Below are 21,031 nucleotides of genomic sequence, written 5' to 3'. Positions count from 1 at the left end.
AGGAAAATAATTAACTGGGAAAACTCTTTGCAGTAAATTTCTCTGATGAAATCTCATTTCCAAATTATACAAGGAACTGATTCAAATTTATAAAAATATGACCCATTTTCCAATTGATAAATGGTATTAGGATATGAACAGCAGTTCTCAAAATAAGAAACCTAGGCTACCTATAGCCATATGAAAAAAAAGTTCCAAATCACTACAATGTAGAAAAATGCAAATTAAAATTCTGAAATTTCACTTCTGTCAGAATGAAAAAGATAATAAAACAGAAAATGAGAAATGCTGGAAGGGCTGTGGGAAAACAGGATGTGGACCAGTGAATGAGTAAAACCATTCTGGAAAGAAATTAGGAATTATACACAGAATTAATTGACCCAGCTATACCACTGCAACACTCCTGTCCCCAATGAAAGAAACAGAAAAAGATTCTATAGGTGCAAAAATATTTATAGCAACTCTTTTTGTCATAGTAAAAATACTGGAAACTAAAAGGATACCCAGCTCATCTAGTGAGGAATGGCTGAATAAATCTTGGTTTATGAATATGGTAGAATACTATTTGTGTTTTTTAAAAATGAGGAAATGGGGGCAGCTAAGTGGCACAGTGAACAAAGCACCGGCCCTGAATTCAGGAGGACCTGAGTTCAAATCTGGATTCAGAGACTTCCATAAATGAAAAGACTTACATAAATTGATGCAGAAGTAAGCAGAACCAGAAGAATAAGTATACTATAAAATAAATATTATAAAAACTAATAATTTTGAAGACTCTCATAAACCGCTGAAGAATGAAATGAACAGAACCAGGAAAACAATTTATACAATAATAACATCACTAAAAAGACAATTTTGAAAGTTCTAAGAACTAAAATCCATACAATATTCATCTATGATTTCAGAAGACTGAAGACAAAAAAGATTATCCACCTCCTGACAGAGAGGTAACAAGTTGGTTTTTCTTTTCTTTTTTAATAGAGGGAGAGGTGAGGAGAGAAAAAAATATTTCTATTGCTTTTTAAATTACAATGGTTTAAAAAAAAAATTACAATGGTTTGGGGCAGCTAGGTGGCGCAGTGGATAAAGCACTGGCCCTGGATTCAGGAGGACCTGAGTTCAAATCTAAGCTCAGACACTTGCCACATATTAGCTGTGTGACCCTGGGCAAGTCACTTGACCCTCATTGCCCCGCCAAAACCAAAACAAAACAAATTACAATGGTTTGTGGAAAAAAAAAAAAGAATGGTACTTTTATTTGTTAAGGAACTACTAATTTATGAACTATGCAAAAATTCAGACCAATGTTTTTGGGTTGTTTTGCCCTGAGAGAAAGCTTACTATAAAGGGATTACATTACAAGTTTATGTTAACCAATCTCAACTGGGCCCTCCCTGCAATAAGGTAGTTCTTTTTCCTCCCTCATTATTTCCTTGACTCCCCAGAGAAGCCATTGCAAACCTTTTCTTCCTTTCTCAAGTTTCCCACATATTATTCTACTTGCGCTCCTTTCTCTCAACTCAGGACTCTGCCAATAACTTTATTTGCTTTTTGTTTGTTTGTTTTTTTTTTTTGTGTGTGTGAGGCAATTGGGGTTAAGTGATTTGCCCAGGGTCACACAGCCAGTAAGTGATAAGTGTCTGAGACCAGATTTGAACTCAGGTCCTCCTGACTCCAGGGCTGGTGCTCTATCCACTGTGCCACCTAGCTGCCCCTGCCAATAACTTTAGAGAGAAAACTGAAGTCATTTCCTATGAGTACCTTGTTTCCTTTTCCTGTCAACTGATTCCTTTCCTACTGTCTTCAAATGTGCCCCAAATGTTTGCCTCCTCCTTAATAAGCAATCACTAGACCCTAGCATTCCCCCAAGCTCTCATCCTTTGTCTTTTTTCCCTTTCTCAGTCAAACTTCTTGAAAAAGTTGTCTACAGTTTGCTGCTTCTACTTCTCTTACTTGCTTTCATTCCTTATGCAACCTGGCTTCCAACTGTATCACTCAATTGAAACTGCTTTCTCCAAAGGTAGCAATGAGCTCTTTCTTACGTGACAAATTTGATGTTTTTTCTTAGTCCTCATCCCTTTGAGCTATCTACAATTGACACTACTGTCCACCTGTTGCTTGGGGACGCCCTCCTTGATGATGAGATTTTGTGACATTATCTTCTCCTGGTTGGAGAACCTACCTGCTCTTTTGCTCCACTATGCCCCTTAACTCCTGTGGGTATTCTCCAAGATTCTGTTGTACAGCCTCTTCCTTTCTTCTTCAGTATCAGTCATTTTTAACCTTGTTTGTGTCATGGACTCCCTGTGGCAGTCTGGTGAAGCCTATGGATCCCTTACCAGAACACTACAAATCTTGACAATGATACCCCAGCAAAATCCCTTTCCTTCCGCCCTTTCTCTCCAGACCCGCAGCTATCAAGTTAGCTCAAGTTTTATCATATCTTGCCTAGATTATTGCAATACCCTCCTTTTCTAATTGGTCTCCTTGCTTCAAGTCTCTCATCAGCCTAATCAATCCTATACAACTGCTGCCAAAGTAATTTCCCTTAAATGTAGATCTGACCATATGACTTCCCAACTCAATCAATTTCAGTGGCTTTCATGATGGCTCTAGGGTAAAATATAAACTTCTGTATTTAGGTTTTAAATAACTAAATGACCTAGTGGCAACCAATCTTTTTAGCCTTGTATGAAATTATTCCCCCTCCCAGCCTAACTAGCCTCCTTTCTCTCCCCGACAAACTCCTATTTCCTATCTCCATGCCTTTGCATTGGCCATCCCACATGCCTACAATACACTGCCTCAAAGAGTCTCTATTTTCTTAAATTTAAAATGCAGTTCATCACCATTACCTATATGAAGCTTAATTTGATCCCTCCAATTGCTAGTACCCTTCTTCCCAAACTACTAGCTAGTGTTTATAGGATGCTTTAAGATTTGTAAACCAATTTTTTTTACAAATACATATATTTTTGCATATATACACACACATTTTAACAAATATTTTATTACAACTTTCTTTGGAAGTAGCTGTTATTATTACCTCCATTTTGCAAATGAGGAAATTAAGGCAGACAGATGTTAAGTGACTTTTCCAGGGTCACGCAGCTCATAAGAGTCTGAACTCAGGTTTTCCTCACTGCAGGTCCAGCATTTTATGCAATGTGTTACCTAGCTGCTTACTTTGCATTTAGCTATTTTTGTATTTATTCACTATATAGTTATCCCATATACATTTTTATATATTCTTTTTGTCTTCTCCCATTAGAATGTAAATTCTTTGTGAGGATTGTGTCATACTTTGTACTTTTACCTCAGTGCCTAGTATAGTGTTAGGCAGTTAATAAATTCTTGCTGACTATCGGAAACTTTTAAAAGACAGAGCAAGAGATACAAGACTAAATACACTATTTAAGAAACATATTTATTTTCCTCATAATCATGTTTTTCTGAGACCAGAATAACAACTTTTTACCTTAAAATTAATGAAGTTTCAATATAAAAAATTCTGAACTTCAGACTTGAATAAACTCAAAGAGAAAACAGTTGTATTCCCTCATTCTTCACCCTCCTATCCTAACCGTTAAGCTAGTATTAATTTGATAATAAAATATAAAGTAAAATTTGAATTTGCTATGAAGTTTTGAAACATGTACACAATTGAGATAAACTACTGGTATACCCAACGGCAAAAATAATATTAAAGTACAAAATTTAAAAAGTTTAAGGCTTTGTACTATATATCAAATTCTTCAGATCTCATAATTTGCTAAGTTATGGACAATGATAGTTATGTTTTAATTTTAATATGCTACTTTTTTAGATTAAAAACAATCAGTGATGGGGGCAGCTAGGTGGCGTAGTGGATAGAGCACCGGCCCTGGAATCAGGAGTACCTGGGTTCAAATCTGGCCTCAGACACTTAACACTTACTAGCTGTGTGACCCTGGGCAAGTCACTCAACCCCAACTGCCTCACTAAAAAACAAAACAAAACAAAACACACGCAAAAAAAATCACCGATGGCTGAAAAAATTCAGATTATAATTAAGTCTCTAACCAGTTTATTTTCAAGTAATCTACTGTGTGTACTCACCATAAAAAAGTCTTTATTCAGAAGACTTCTATATGAAAAGATACTGAAAGTATTCTAAATTCTCCAATGACCTATAAATGACCAAATTCAATGTCTCTTTCTCAGCCCTCATTCTCCCTGAGTTCTCTGACTACCATCTTACCCATCTCATCCTCATGTCTCCTCCAATGACTTCTCCATGATGTTGCAGTCTTCCTCCTACTATCTTTCTGATCATTTTCAGTATGGTTATTGACAAAGGCTATGTCTTCAGCCCTCTTCTCTTATTCTAAATCCTCCCTCGGCAATCTCATTCATTTCCAAAGCTTTAATTACACTCTCCATGTACCCTTGTCCACATTGTTTAAGTCACAAAGCTATATATTCAGCCCTCATCTCCAATCCTATGTTCTCAAACTACCTACTGGACATCTTTTTTTGTTTTGTTTTGTTTTTTGGGGGGGGCAATGGGGGTTAAGTGAGTTGCCCATGGTCACACAGCTAGTAAATGTCAAGTGTCTGAGACCGTATTTGAACTCAGGTAGTCCTGAATCCAGGGCCAGCGATTTAACCAACGCGCCCGCCCCCCCCCCCCCCCCCGACATCTTTACCTGAATATTCTGCAGCCATCTCAAAAACTGAAGTCACCATCATCCTTGAAAATCATCTCCTCTTTCTGGTGATATCACCAGATTCAAGTCTGGTTATAACCTCCACATACCTTGCCACTATCCTAGTTTAGGCCCTCATTAACTTTTTTTGGACACTGTAATAAACCTAACTGGTCTCCCTAGGCCCAGTTTCCTTCTCTAATAGTTTTCAAATAGGACAGATCTGATCATGTTACTCCCCTGCTCAAAAACCTTCAGTAGCATCCTATTAACCAAAGTAAAAAAAAAAATAAAATCCTTAGTCTGGCATTTATGGTCTTCCACAATTTGAATAAAGTCTACTTTTCTTGTCTTAGTTGACTCTACTACACTTTACTGTTCAATTAAACCCTAATATGAGGCACCTGCCTCTGTATTCATTTGCATAGGTTTTTCCAACCATGTTTGATAAAATCTTCCTTGTTCGTGGACCACCACTTCCATGAAACCTACTCTGATTCCCCCAGCTCAAAATATTTCCTTTTTTGTATTTCTTATAGTATTCTGTCTTGACCCTGCCTTTAACCATTTTTTTGTTTTGTTTTTGATGAGGCAATTGGGGTTAAGTGACTTGCCCAAGGTCACACAGCCAATAAGTGTTAAGTGTCTGAGTCCTCTTGACTCCAGGACCAATACTCTATCCACTGCGCCACCTAGCTGCCCTCCTGCCTTTAACCTTAATGGGTTCTTTCAAACATTAAAAAAGATTTTATTGCTATCTTTTGTTTTTAATGATTATTTCTGAATATCTATTTCCTCTTTTCCCTGACCAGTGAGTCAATCCTTGTAAAATTTTAAAAAGAGGGAAAAAAGCAGTTCAGCAGAACAATCTGATAGTATTGTTAATGTTCTACTCCCACCTCTGCAAAGAAGGTAGGAAATAGAACTCCTCATCTTTTCCCTGGGGCCACGCCTGGTCATTATAATCAACCAACATCCAGCTTCAACTTTTCGTTGTAGTCTCTGTATAATTTTTGTAGTTCTGCATATAAAATTATTTAACTAGTCCAAATAAGAAAAAAATTGACAGTTAATACTTACTGGACAGAGTAGAGAAACCCTTAAACTGGTCGTAGCTATTTCACTGTCTGGATCCGCAGTCAATTTCTCCTTAACTGTCATTCATTGAAGGGGTGGGGAAACATAAACAGAACAAGATAAATCATCAGTTTAACATAATTACAGAGCTTGAAAAAAATGTGTTTTAGGATTTGCATTAAACATCTCAAATGAAAAGAAATAATTATATGGCCTACAAGTTGTATGGCAAAAGACGGAAAAACATTTGTGTGTCTAGAGTCTGACTGCATTTCCTGTGAGGTTTCCTATTTTTTTTTAACTGAGGAACCAAAAATTACAATGCAGCAACATAAAAAATGAATTTCTACAGCAGGTAATATGCCAAACTAATGATAGGCTTCTTTTATATTATAATTCTAGGATTCCAGATATTAACTGTGACTATAAGATTATTATTTTTAACAGACAAGGGGGGGAAACTAAGCATAACTATGTTTTAAATTATGACAAAAATCCTTTTGGTGACACATCTAAGAAACTTATGATAAATTATCATATAGAATTTTACATCATAAAATAATGCAAAAATTTTAGTTATTAAAAAAACTTCAACCAAATCTAAATTTATTTACAAATGTCTGACAGTGGACAATTCATTTTACCTCTTTGCTCCAGTTTCTTCACTTTTGCAATATAATTAGGCAGTTTAAAATAACCTGTTTTAGTATTAGCATTTCTCTAAAGATAAACATCTTAAATGAAAAGATGTTGAAATAATCATATGACCTACACATTATGTAAGAGGAAGAAAAAACTTTCAGCTCATTTGTATTCCCACCTTAGAATTTTTCAAGCAAAGGCTAAAAGACCATCTGTTGGGGGCTGAAGCAGAGGTGCCTCTTTTTTAAAGGTTGGATGGACTAGGATGTTTTTGAGGTCCTTTACAACTTAGACAGTTCTTAAAGCACAGGATTATGTCACTCCCTTGCTCAATAAACTGCAGTGGCTCCCAATTATCTCTAGGATCAATATAAACTCCTTTTATTGGCATTTAAAGCCTTTTACAATATGGCTTCAATCAACCTTTCTATTCTTATCATACATTATTCTTTTGCATACATTCTATAGTATAGTCAACTGGTTTTCTTGCTGTTCCTAACACATGACATTTCATCTTGGCACAAGCTATCTGTGCCATGCTTGGGATGCACTATCTCCTCATCTCTACCTCTTAAGAAATCCAATTTCCTTCAAAGTTCCACTCAAGTGCTACCAACTACAAGAGGATTTCCCAGATCTCTCAGCTGCTAGTGCTCCCCCATTACCTCGTATTTATTTTATATATAATTATATGTGTACCTCTTGTCTCATACAACAGAATAGAAGTTCCTTAAGTGCAAAGACTGGTTTTTTGGACCGGTATCTCCAAACATGTATTACAGTACAGGCTTCTTTCAAAACTCAGTTCAAATTCCACTTATTATAGGATACCTTTCCTGGTCTGTTCAGTGGCTAATGCCTTTCCCTTTCAGATAACCATCATATCTCAAGTGTACCTAGATATTAACATGCTGTTTCCCCCATTAGGACATACACTCCTTGAAAGCAGGCACTGTAGGGGGGCTTTCCCCTTTTCCTTGTATCCCCATCGCTTAGCACATTGTTTAGCACTAAGGAGGCCCTTAATAAATGGTTTTTGATTGATTGGAGATTCTATGATGAAAACTTGCAACTAAAATTTAAATGCACAAATAAAATAATTCTTACATTCTAGTAATTTCATAAATACTACTCTAAAATCTACCATAATATGTATAGTTATATCATATAACTAAAGGTCAAATAACAAATAGTAGCAGAAATCTGCGTTTTCATTAGGTTTTTGTTTATACGTGAAGGACAATCATTTAAAATCTGGTGATGACTAATCAATTATTTTTTAGCCTTGATTTTTAATTTTTAAAAGTGCAGGTCAATACAATACTATTTGTTTAATTTCTTACTGGAATGTCTAAATATCACAGGTCCTGAACTTCCAAAAGGCCAATCTCAGACTAACATTTTCTTGTAAGGAAATTATATAATTACTTAAGGTAACTAATTATAACTTTTCATAATCAATTTTTGAAGAGGATCTTAATTTATTAATTCATTAATTTTTTCCTCTGCAATTTACCTTATGAAACAGAAGTTAAGATAAAAATACAGTGCAAAGACAAGATTTTCTTACTAAGGAGGACAATAGTAAGTGGAGAGAAAAGACAGGATAGGCCTCTTTAAGGGAAGGACAGTAGTCCTTCAAGCAGTCTTGAAGGACAATAAGAAGCAGAGACATGAAAGTTGGCCATTTTAAAAATAGGGAACAACTGATTCTAAGGCCCAGAGATAGGAGATGGAATGTGTGAGGAATGTGTGTGAGGAATGTCAAGTAGGCCAATGCAGCTGGACTGTAGAAAGTGTGAGCGGGAATAATGGGAATAATTCCCAGTAGACTGGAAAGAAAGGAAGAGACCAATGTTGTGAAGAGTTTTAATGCTAAACATGAGTTTATATTTGACCCTAGAGGTAATAAGGAGTCAGTCTGGTCAGTCCTGTATTGTAAGAAAATCATTTTGGCAACTATGTACATGATGGCCTGGAGTGGGAAGAGACTTGAGGATGGGAATTTAGTTTGGTGGAAGGTGATAAGGCCTCATTACTTTCTTTCTTTTTTATTTCTTTTGGAGGGCAATGAAGGTTAAGTGACTTGCCCAGGGTCACACATCCAGTAAGTGTCAAGTGTCTGAGGCCGGATTTGAACTCAGGTACTCCTATCCAAAGCTGGCACTTTATCCACTGTGTTACCTAGCTGCCCCAGCCTCATTACTTTCTTTTTTTTGGGGGGTGAGGCAACTGGGGTTAAGTGACTTGCCTAGGGTCACACAGCTAGTAATTGTTAAGTACCTGAGGCCAGATTTGAACTCAGGTCCTCCTAAATCCAGGGCTGGTGCTCTATCCACTGCGCCACCTAGCTGCCCCAGCCTCATTACTTTCTAAGTAAAAAGAGACATGTGAGAGATATGGTATAAATGCCTTTGGGATACGTGGATCGAAATGCCCAGTATAACTGGAGAGCATGGGTGCTACAAATGAGTCCCAAAAGTTTAAGTGCAGTTTAATGCTTTACTGTTATAATATTACAATATAATACATATATATTATTGTTACATATAACACATAATACTACATAATACATTATGAAACTAATACATAAAGTTTTTCCTTTTTGGAAATGCTTTATTTTTTCCCAATTGCATGTAAAAACAATTTTTAACATTCTTTTAAAATTTTTTTGAGTTCCAAATTCTCTTTGTCCCTTCGTCCCCTCCCTTATCATTTAATACAGGTTAGACATGTGCAGTCATGCAAAACATATTTCCATATTAGCCATGTTGTGAAAGAAAATACAGATAAAAATACAGAAAAAGAAAGTTAAAAAAAGTTTGCTTAGATCTGCATTCAGTCTTGCTGGGTAGGTGATTCTTGCTTATAATTCTAGCTCCTTTGCTCCCTGGAATATATTCCAAGCCTTCTACTCCTTTAATATAGAAGCTGCTATATTTTTGGTTATCTTAATTGTGGCCCCACAATACTTGAATTGTTCCTTTCTGGCTATTTGCAAAATTTTCTCCTTGACCTCGGAGCCCTGGAATTTGGCTACCATACTGCCTGGGGAATCTCTTTGAGTTGTTTTTCCAATGAGGTATTTCATATATTCTTCTATTTTTTCATTCTTTTGATTTTGTCTTGTTTCTTGATGCCTCATGTAGTCATTCACTTCCACTAGCCCAATTCTAATTTTTAAGGAATGATTAAGCTTTTGGACCTCCTTTTCCATTTGGCCACTTTTGCTTTTTAAGTTCTTTTCTTCAGTGAATCTTTGTACATTTTTTCCCATTTGGCCAATTTTGCTTTTAAAAGTGTTCTTTTCCAAACTGTTGACTTTCCCGCCCCCCGTCCCAATTTCCTTGTATCACTCATTTCTTTCCTCAATTTTTCCTCTATTTCTCTTATCTTATTTTTAAAATCCTTTTTGAGTTGTTCCAGGAATTCTTTTGGGGGGAAAGTATGAGGGGGAGACTGAGACCAATTCACATTTTTTTGAGGCTTTGGATGTACCTGTTTTGACTGTTGTCTTCTGAGTTTGTTTTGATATTCTGTCTCCATAGTCACATTCTATGGTGGGGTTATTATTTTTTGGTGTGGAGGGAGGGGAGGAAACAACTCATATTTTCAGCCTATTTTTTTTACTTTTAACTTTATCTTAAGTTGGTTCTGATCATGAGGTGGAGGGGAACACTGTCCCAAGCTATAGGTTTTTGTGCTGCTTTTTAAAGAGCTGGTTCTGGGGTTCTTGAAGGTTTTTAGTTTTTCCAAGGTAGTATGATTTAAGGAGAGTTGTAGTCACTGCTCTCCTGGCCTGTGCTCTGGTCTGTGCATAACCACAAACACTCTTCTCTGGTCTCTAACTGTGACCAGGACCCCTGTGCCCCTGCAGCTGAAAGAGTTTTCATGTGTGTTAGTGCCCCTTCTCCTCACCCTGGAACTACAACCCAGAACCTGTATGGGCAATGCAACAGTCCTGTACTCAGGGTCAAGAAAGGGTTCCCTGTAATCTACTGACTAGTTTTCTGACTCCCTCTTATCGCCACTGCCCATTTGGTTGCACCAAAGACTGCTGGCTTGCTGGGGTGTGGCCAACACTCTAAAGTCTTTAAAAAAGTTTTTATTTAATGTTTAAAAAATATATATATTTAGTCAAACAGACCAAAGCCCATGTCATCATCAGACTCCTTGGATTTTTCTTTTTTTGCTTCCTCTTTCTTCTTCTCCTCAGCTGGGGCAGCTGTGCCAGCAAGAGCAGCACCTCCAGCTGCTGGGGCAGGTCCACCAACTCCTACATTGCAGATGAGACTTGCAATGTTTACATTGTTCAGGGCCTTTGCAAGTAATCCAGGCCAGAATGGTTCAACATTTACACCTGCTGCTTTAATGAGGGCATTGATTTTATCCTCCATGACCATAATCTCATCATCCTGAAGGATGAGAGCAGAGTAGATCCAAGTGAGCTCGGAGACGGCCATTTCAGGAGATGGACAAGGAGAGACTTGTTTGTAGTGGTGCTAGTTGCTGGCTGAAGTGAGGATTCACCCCAACTCGGCCTTAGCTTCCGAAGAAGAACCAAGCACCTTACAGACAACTGAAGAGAGGTTGTTTTGGTTTTTTGGTGAAGTAATTGGGGTTAAGTGACTTGCCCAGGGTCACACAGCTAGTAAGTGTCAAGTGATAGTCTTAATATATTAAAACTGAAGGTCTTTGGATACCTTGTATAGACTAGGGAATCACCTTAAGAAAAGTAGTGGAATCCTTGGGAGCTGATGAAATCTCCAAGTAAAAGAATACTAAGAGAAAAGAAAGAAGGCCTAGTTGTTAAAGCCTTAGGAGCACACCCACAGTGACTGGACATGGTATGAACATCTAGCAAAGAAGACTCAGAAGAAGCAGTAAGAAAGGTAGGAGAAGAACCAAGAGAGAGTAGAGTTAAAAGAACACTATGTTATTACTTAGTAAATTTTAACTTTATATATCACAATAGGAATGTAATATGTGTAAGGTTTTGGCTTAGGAGAGAATTAAAATTTGAAAATAAAATGCAACTATTTTACATTCAAATATTTCTAAAGTTTTAATTAGCATTTTAAATTTAAAACAAAAACCCTACGGTACCAAAATAGGAAAATTAGAACTTTAATTGCAAGGAAGTTCTGAACATAAATGAAATAAGCTATATAAAGGGATTTCATGTTCTTTGGCAAAAAAGCATTAAAATATGAGGTAGAAGAAATAAACAGGAATGTTAGAGCCGAATTCTATTACAATAGCTTCCAAGGGAGTACATGATTTTCTTGGTTGTAATGAATACTGATTAAAGCACATAAACTATTATGGTGAGGGCTTGACATTTCCCCCAGCATTTCCAGTGTGGATGAACTCTCAGAGGCAGTCTAGTCCAAATCACACCTGAACAAGAATCTTTTCTAAAATATACTGGGGAGGTGTTCATCCAACTTTTACTTGAAGATAACTAATAAGGGAGAACCCACCTATTCCTCATGTAGCCCATTTACCTTTGAATAGTTATGAAGTTTTTCCTTATACTGAACCTAAATCTGACATTTTTGCAAGTTACATCCACAGCAACTAATCTTGTCTTCATGCAGAATGTCTTAATCCCTCTTCTATATGAGAGACCTTAAAAATAACTGGAAGACTGTTTATCATGTATTCTCTTTTCTAGGCACACATCTCCAATTCTCTCCAGTTATTCCCAAATGGTATGATCTCAAGGACCTTCACCATACTACTCTGTCTTTCTCTGGATGTTATTCATCCTGTCAATGTCTTCTTTAATAATGTGGAGGTTCTAGAAAAAGTTGTCTAGGTTCCTTGTCTCCATGTAGCACCCATTCATTTTTGAACTCATGGAATATGGCTCCTGATGCCACCACTCTGAAACTGCTCTCCAAAAGGTTACAAATGATGTCTTAATTGTTAAATCCAATGACCTTTTCTGGCCACCCAGGTTGCCTTCTTTAAGCACTGCAAACAATACTCTAGGTTAGACATGAACAAGGCAAAGACTATCAATTCCTTAGTCTCGAACACTACACTTCTCTCTCTTTTTTTTTGCAGGGCAATGGGGGTTAAGTGACTTGCCCAGGGTCACACAGCTAGTAAGTGGCAAGTGTCTGAGGCCAGATTTGAACTCAGGTACTCCTGAATCCAGGGCCGGTGCTTTATCCACTGCGCCACCTAGCCACCCCTACACTTCTCTTAATGCAGCTTTTCTGCCGACATAGTATACTCCCTGCTCTTACTAAGTTTAGTCTATTAAAACCCTGAAGCCTTTTTCAGACTAAGTGTTACTCAGTTACATTTCTCCCATGTTATACTTAAGATTTTTTAAAACCCAAGCATAAGATATTATATTGATCTCTACTAAACTTTGTCTTTTGGATCCAGATTCTCACCCAACTATTCCTCTTATTTTGTAGCATCTATAAGTTTGATAAGCATAGCATGCTACCTATACCTTTCCACAAGTCATTGAAGTCAAGTTCACTGACTTATGGGCATATGCTCTTCTCTAGTTGAAAGATCATTCTCCTTTGCAGAGAAAATAAGCAAAATTAAGAGTTGGAGAGCTCTGCCTCAGTTATTCCTGACCCAACCATATCAAAGAGTAATCCTATCTTGCCTGCTGGCTCCTCTACTTTTCCCCAACATAATTGCCCCCCCCCCCCAACGAACAAACAATCAAAACCACCAACAACAAAAACCCCTTTTGGATGTCTTTAGTTTTCTTTTCTAGCCTTAGCTCTTTCTAAGTTTTGATGCCTCAAGACTATTTTTTTTACAGGCATGCCTTTCTATTCACTCTCTCCCCCCACCATTCCCTGCCTTTCTTTTGGCTTTTAGAAAAGTCTAATCTGAACAATAACTTGCTTGTACATCTTTAGATCCTCTCCCTTTATTGGCACTGTGTTCTCTTTGGCTTTCAGAATTCTATTCTTGAGTTTTCTATTTCTCCTTTACCATTTCCCTGTAGAATTTTAGCTCTCAGGATCCTAATTTCTCTGAACCTTTTGAGACTGTTTTCCCTAAACCTGAGATGAATTGAAGCCTGTATCTGGTTTCCTCTCCTTCTCTATCACAATTTCTAAGACAAATAATCATTTTTTGCACATGAGGTTCCTCCTTATTGGTAAGAGGAAGGAAGCTACTTGATGATCTTATCATGTAATCATTTTATATTACAACTATTTTAGTGGAATTTTACCTATAATCAATCTCATTTGTTGTAATAGTAATCTAGATAATCACAATTGTCATATGTACCATGATTCTTTTTTCTATCCCTTGTTTTGTTTTTTTAAAGTCTCATTTTCTTTCTTTATCTAATTTAGATTCTCAGAAATTTATAAATGGAAGGGACCCCAGAGATCATCATGTACCAGTTCATAGATGAGGAAACTGAAGCCTAAAGAAGGAAGGGATTTGTCAAAAGTCACAGAGCCAACAGTAAGACCTAGAATTAGAATCCTGACTCCCGACCTTAGGTTTTCTATCGGCCTCTTTTAGTGCACACCAAAACAGGGGCAAAACATTACCTCTCCAAACTGATAGCCTCTTGCTAATTCAGATTAACTAAAATTTAGGGTCAAACCAATAAAACATTTAAATTAGGAAGTTAAATTAGAAAATTAAAAAGTAGCACAGTTCTACAGTCAAATAAGAAAACATATATAAAGGGCTCTATAAGCCTCTATTTGCTATATAGGCACACACACATTTTTTATATTTGCTAGAAATGCTGTTATTATTTTCTATTACATATGGTAACTATATCTGTTAAAAGTTAAACAATTCTTATCTCATCGATAAAATACTTAAAGTTTCTCTTCTTCTTTTTTTTTTTGGCAGGGCAATGAAGGTTAAGTGACTTGCCCAGGGTCACATAGCTAACAAGTGTCAATTGGCTGAGTCCGGATTTGAACTCAGGTCCTCCTGAATCCAGGGCTGGTGCTTTATTCACTGCGCCAACTAGCTGCCCTCTAAAGTTTCTCTTCTTAAACAATTACAATCTGGTTTACAATATTGGCTTAGCAAAACCTTTTCTTAAAGATAATACTAATGAAGTTTTTTCTCTTGGTATAATTTAAATGAATGAAAATTCACTGTAATATAATATATAAAATAAAATGTAAACTGTGGCACCAACATTTTCAAAGTGAAGGAGAATTGCTTGCTACTTGACAAGAACTAACTGGTTTGTTGGAGAAAACATCCTAATTCCAAATTCACCTTTTCACTCTTCCTCGAGGTGGTACTGGAGGTACAAGTGGAACTGAACAACACATGATAAAAACCAGTCCTTCCAATTAATGGTGAACAACAACAATGGACAGCTGGCAACTCAGCAAACAGTAAATGAAAATGACTGTGAATAGTTCCACTTAAATTTCATCTAACATAGATACAGAACTGGAAGAGACTTTAGAAATCCATATCTAGCTATTTTATTAAATATTCTTAGAATTTCAAAAAAATTTTGCATCCAGAAAATGTGGCATATAGTACTTAAGTTGGGTATACAAGGTCAAAGAGAGAGGAGATTAAAAATTCTGAAAAACTATAGGAATTCTCATTTTCACGTACTTGTACCAAGTCCCAACTTGCCAATGAACAATTAAATGTCAAGTATAAATAAAATAATTCTCAAGGATTCCTTCTAAGTATATTCTAATAAAGACTGAGAAAATAAAGAATACCTTCACTTCCTGGTTTCTCCAATCCTAATTGTAATTTCCTTGTAGCTTACATTAGGATGAGGCTGAAGGCTGAAATGGGTTACTTTTTTTGCCAGTGAAAGTAGAAAGCTCTGTCTTCTAGAATTTTGTATACAATGTTAGAAAAATATACAGACCTCCTTAAATTCTTTTAGACTATTTTTAAATTTATAGAATAGGGGCAGCTAGGTGGCACAGTGGATAGAGCACTGGCCCTGGAGTCAGGAGTACCTGAGTTCAAATCCGGCCTCAGATACTTAACACTTACTAGCTGTGTGACCCTGGGCAAGTCACTTAACCCCAACTGCCTCACTAAAAAAAAAAAGTTATAGAATCATAATTTAAACCCTAGTTTGTTTCAGCAGAGTAGAGAAAGAAATAACCCCACCAATGAATTCTGAATCTGTATTAAGAACTCTTTTCTGCAGTGGACTCTCAGAATATCCAATTAGCTCTATCGACTTACCACTCAGAGTTCTGGGTATACAACAGACTAGCTTACTAATTAAAAACTACCTCTGTTTTAGCATAATAGAAAGACTGATGACTTTAGAGTAAGAGGACCTCTGTTTAATCCTTGCCTATTATTATTTTGGGATTTGAGGAAATCACCTACCATTCTAAATCTCCAAACATTTCATTTGTAAAATGAGGGGACTGGAGATTAGATTGCTGCCAATGTCCCTTCTAGCTCTAAAACAATTCTCCTTTGATGCTAGTTGCATGAGGGATATTTTCAAAATTAGATTATTTTTTCTCGATTGGGCCCTCACTGCTACAAGGCAAATCCTAACTGATTTCCTGTCACAATTCCCTTTAGCATGTGCTGCAAACCTGCTCTTCTCTCTTCAAGTTATCTATTACCCCTACTTTCATTCTGCAGAGTACTTACATGCCATTCCATGAGAAGTTACAAATTCTTTTTCTCCAATTTTACATCTCCAAAAAAATCTCTCAATATCACTCCCAATCACACCCAGGACCTCTCATTTTTGCTTCTGTATTCTGAGCATCTGGCTCAGGGCTTTGCACATAGCAGGCACTTCATAAATGCCTTCTGAGTGAAAGTGTAAAGTACACAGGGAATTTTCTATTTCTTGTTACTCATTTTCCTACTTGAGTTCACTTACTTACAATACTGATTTTTTGCATTAGGGGATAGCAAAAGTGGCTATCTATGATGATTTCAAGTGGCACAATCAGGGTCACCCCTAGCTAAAGTTGTATGGTAGGCAAGGTTTGTCTTTTGTGCCCTCCTCAGCACCCTATAACGGCCCCTAGATTCCTTTCTGCATGTGACACTCCTTGAATCCCTCCACCTTGGCCAGGTGTCTATCTTGTTTCTGACTCTTGTCTTTGGCTATCTGTCAATTAGTTCCTGGTAAGTTGTTAATCTAAAAATTAAGGTTTTAGGTAAAAACAAGTTCAAGTGGCCATATCAGATAGACTTTCAACAAAATTCTACATGCACTTACATATTTTTCTTTTTTTTTGCTGGGCAATGAGGGTTAAGTGACTTGCCCAGAGTCTCACAGCCACTAAGTGTCAAGTGTCTGAGGCCAGATTTGAACTCGGGTCCTCCTGAATCCTTTATCCACTGTGCCACCTAGCTGCCCTATGCACTTACATCTTAAGAGGACGATTCCTGAAAATGAATACGACCTCAATGAAATGACATTTGGGGAGGCAAAGGGTAATCTATTCCAGCATTATGAGATGAAATTCTGAGATTATATTTAAAGATGTGTTCTATAAGGAGGTAGAAAGAAAGCCTGTCCTGTTGTCTTCATTCTTCCTCCTAAGTGATCACCAGCTTATTAACTCTATCTCCACAATGTTTTTGTTTTTATTTGTTTTTTTGGGTTTTTTTGCAGGGCAATGAGGGTTAAGTGACTTGCCCAGGGTCACACAGCTGGTAAGTATCAAGTGTCTGAGGTTGGATTTGAACTCAGTTCCTCCTGAATCCAGGACCAGTGCTCTATCTACTGTGCCACCTAGCTGCCCTCCTCCACAATATTTTTGCCAGGAGGTGTCAAAGTGAGCTCTTGATGTAACCTGTAGGTGATCATCATTTATGTCTGTCTCCAAAATTCTACCACCTTTCTCCAAACAATGAAATAACAATTGATACTCATATAGTGCTCTGTAAAGTTTACAATGTCTTTTTACTACTCTCTCCCATCATTGCCATACTCCTCTTCAGCAGACTCAGCATACCATAGTTGCTTGCTGCTAGCCCCTTGCCTGGTAGCACCTTTAAATTTTGTAGTTAAGTGACCTAACAGCTCAATTTATAGGCATTACTACCACCGCCTCAAATTCAACATATCAAGTTAAATCAAGAAACTGCCTTGAAGATTCTTTTTAATAAGCTCTTCATACATGTGAGCACTTAAATGTTCTTGATACATTTATAGTGCAATTCAACAAACATTTATTAAGCATCTTCTATATAGAATTTGAATCTGTGGATACAAAGGTGAAACAGGTTTTGTGCTTATTTATACTCATTTGGAATAAGGCACGCATACAACTATAATATAAATTAGAATATACTAAGTGCATAGTGAAAATTAAAAAGGAAACCATGGAAGATTCAGGTAGGGAGAAATCACTTCTATTTGGGAGAAGGGAGTAGAGGAAGCAGGAAAGGTTTCATGGAGCTACCTAAAACTTACACTTAAGGAAGAGAAAAGTTCCAATGGGAAAATAAAATGGGGGGAAATCCATTTTAGGAAGGGAGGTGTAGGGGAAGGAGTTAGCCTCCATAAATGTATGTAGGTCAGAGAGGGCAGGATGATAGCAGGAAATAGCTAGTAGTCTAGTCTGGCTTGACCACAGAATACATAAAGAGGAACAGTGTGAAATAAGGCTGGGAAAGTAGGTTGGAGAAGGACTGGGGAATGCCTTGAATGCTAAGCTAAGGAATTTATTTATACTTGTAGGCAATGAGAAGCCACAGAAATTTTACGAATAAGGGAGTGATCTGGTCAAGGCTGAGCTTAAGTTTGTGTTTTTTTTCTATATTTTATCTTCATTCTCCCCCCTGCCCCAACCACATGCCCAAGACAATATGCATTAATAAAATTTCATTTAAATTTGAAATTTAGGTTTTATCTTCCAAAGGTAGTAACTACTTATATTGGCCAAGAAATCATCCTACTTGTCAAAGTATTTTTCAGATCAAGTACTTTACTACAACAAATTTTTTAAAAGGTTCCCTTTTCACTAAACAGACTAGAAATAGTTTGTCTTTGGGAGTCAGTGGTTTTATTCTGCCTAAATCAATAAAACAACCAAACCTATCAAAATTAGTCAGTTACCTAAATATTTAAGAAATTTCCTATATTCCCTAGATGAATGACAATTATTTTTGTTACTCTTTGGATAAAGGAGGGTTCATGATAAAATCTGAAAAGTTGGAAAAATCTTTAGAAGCCATCTAGTCCAGCTGTTTTTAGTCAATCCTTGGACCCAATATTCCACCTTAGCCCATAGTAATGTCTATTAATTTGAACCTTTTCATATTTTAATAACCTTATTTTAATATCATTGGTTTTCTTTATAATCTGCTGTATTATTTTATGTATTTAAAAACAATATTCTGAGTTCATAAGTTTCATCAAATTGCCAAAGGGATCTGCAACACAAACATGTTAAAAATCTCTGTTCTACATGGTCTTTTGTAAAGATTACTCAGATCTAAGAATCGCATTTCTCTGCTACTCTTATCTGTTAACTGTTTTGCTCTTTTCATTTTGAAAGGGATGTTTTTCATTTTCAGTATTTCTCAACATCTCTCAATTTTTCTACAATTGTTTTAATTATTTCAATGAAATCACAGGTCTTTTACACAGTGACACACTTAATCCTAGTTGCTAAAATATATATATTCTTTCACTACTTGCATGATTACTTTCATATATCCCTAATGACATGCTTTTTTTCCATAACATCCCTTCAACTCAAAAGAACCTCAAGCTCCTTTTCTTCTTCCCAATATTTATTTATTTTTGGATGAGAACTAGAATTTCATTAGTATGGGGAACTACCAGTAATGAACTTCCTTTACCAAGCCGATTGGCTCTTCACAATTTATAGTCTTAAAAAAGATGGCTGCGTATAACAAGAGATTAACTGATTTGTTTGGGGTCAAAAAGCTACTATGTGTCAGAAGCAGGCCTTGAACCCTAACCTTCCTGCCTCAGAGGCTAACACTGTATCCATTATGCCATGGTTCTCCTTCCTAGTATTCTTAAAACACCTACTTTATGCTCCATTTTGGCAATAACATATTTTTTTAGTGTTCATGGACCAACAATATAAAATAATGCCCATTTTCAGTTAAGCAAATGACTGAAACAAGAAAAACATGTGTTGGGTGCCTTGTTTTATTCTATAATGGAAGATAAGTGAATACATGCTTTTAGGTACTCAATGGAGAAATGCTCCACTCAAGCCCTACTCTGATTCATGGTATGGAGATAACCTAAGGTTCTTGAAAGCTATGCTAGCACAACACAAGTTCTGGCAGACCTTATACCAAAGTGGAAAGATTTCAAGTGTAGACCTGCTAACATACTGCTGCTTAAGGACCAAACCAGCTATTTTCAAGGAGGTTTATCATCAAAAGGTTGGCCATAACTTATGCAACCATCTGCTAAGGAGGGACTACAATCTGTATCAAATGAGCATTCACACTGTTAAAATCATAAATCTTTTGAGAATTGAAGGATAACAATCTAATAATAATGTCAAATGTAAATTTCTTTAGTTAAGAATATGATACCACTCTAACACTCATGTTTAAAATATTTCATCTTCATGAAACGGACTGAATAATACATACTTAAAGCTCTAGAATGATCCGGGTTCCTTATTCCCTTTGCTCGTAACCTCTGAAGGAGAACCGTAGACGACAACTGTTTTACAAGATATACTGCCATAGAATAGTTCTGAAAAACACAAAATATGCAGTAATCAGAAAAATGAGATCTAAAAATAAAGGCTTCCATAGATACGTTTTTTAGAAATGCATATTTAAAAATACAAATCACCAGTCAAGTTTTCTGCCTGGCTATCTGTTCTGTGCATGTTTTCTTTAAAAATTAAAGCTAATTAGTTGAAAGCATCTTTATGAAATGGTTCCCTGCTAACTTCAAATGAAATTAGGCCAGTATGAGAAGAGAAATGCAATATACCAATTTTTCTTAGGTAACAGATATAGCTGAAAAAGATGTTATAAAATTATAGAGACTGGTTTCCCTTCCCTCAAACCTACCTTTTTAGCTTTCAACCAGTTCTCTATGCTCTTAGGAAGAAAACTTCTGGGAATTGATTACAAATGGAAAGTTCTTCAAGTAAAGGAAGATTTAAGAAGGGATATGAAATAGAAGAGGATGCTTAGTTAGGTAGATGAATGTGGGCATATCCATCACTAGTAAAGGGAATGCAGAAACGCATATAGAAAATAACAAGTCTAGCCAGACTGGAAAAAGTATAGCTGGTTAAATGTAAGAAAAGAAGGCTAGAGTACTTAGTAAGGAAATACAGCTTTCTGAAGACAGAAAGACAGAACTTTCAATGTGGTACTAGATGCTAAAGAAAGGCTGAAGAGGAGGCTGGCACTTTGAGGAGTAAGAAGAAATTATTTTGACTTGAATTATTTGTATTCTTGACAAAAGTAAACATCAAGAAAGGGAAGAAAACTCAACACTTTTTCAAAGTACTCACATATATGACTATATCTGTACCTCAAAAAATTCCTATAAAATAGGCTTGAAATTATTTTAATGTATATAATAATAGGTGGAGATACAGAGAGGTTAAGAGATGTACCTAAGTCACACAACTATTGAATAATACATCTAGGACAAGAAACCATCTTGAGATCTT

At 36.5% G+C, this 21,031-nt stretch overlaps 1 protein-coding gene across 1 annotated transcript in view; it reads right to left on the bottom strand.

Annotated features, from left to right (window-relative positions):
• The window catches only part of PIAS1 (protein inhibitor of activated STAT 1), a 158,714-nt gene that overhangs the window by 26,636 nt on the left and 111,047 nt on the right, over positions 1-21,031 (bottom strand). The window contains exons 7-8 of the mRNA XM_043983582.1: positions 19,986-20,091; positions 5,769-5,842 (exon numbers count right to left, since the gene is read on the bottom strand). Of these exons, the coding sequence (XP_043839517.1) occupies positions 5,769-5,842; positions 19,986-20,091 (180 nt within the window). The remainder of the gene's footprint in view (positions 1-5,768; positions 5,843-19,985; positions 20,092-21,031) is intronic.

This window comes from Dromiciops gliroides, chromosome 2 (genome assembly GCF_019393635.1).
Source record: "Dromiciops gliroides isolate mDroGli1 chromosome 2, mDroGli1.pri, whole genome shotgun sequence".
Taxonomy (NCBI): Eukaryota; Metazoa; Chordata; class Mammalia; order Microbiotheria; family Microbiotheriidae; genus Dromiciops; species Dromiciops gliroides.
The sequence above is the reverse complement of the archived record's forward strand: the minus strand, read 5'-3'. Positions and strand labels throughout refer to the sequence as shown.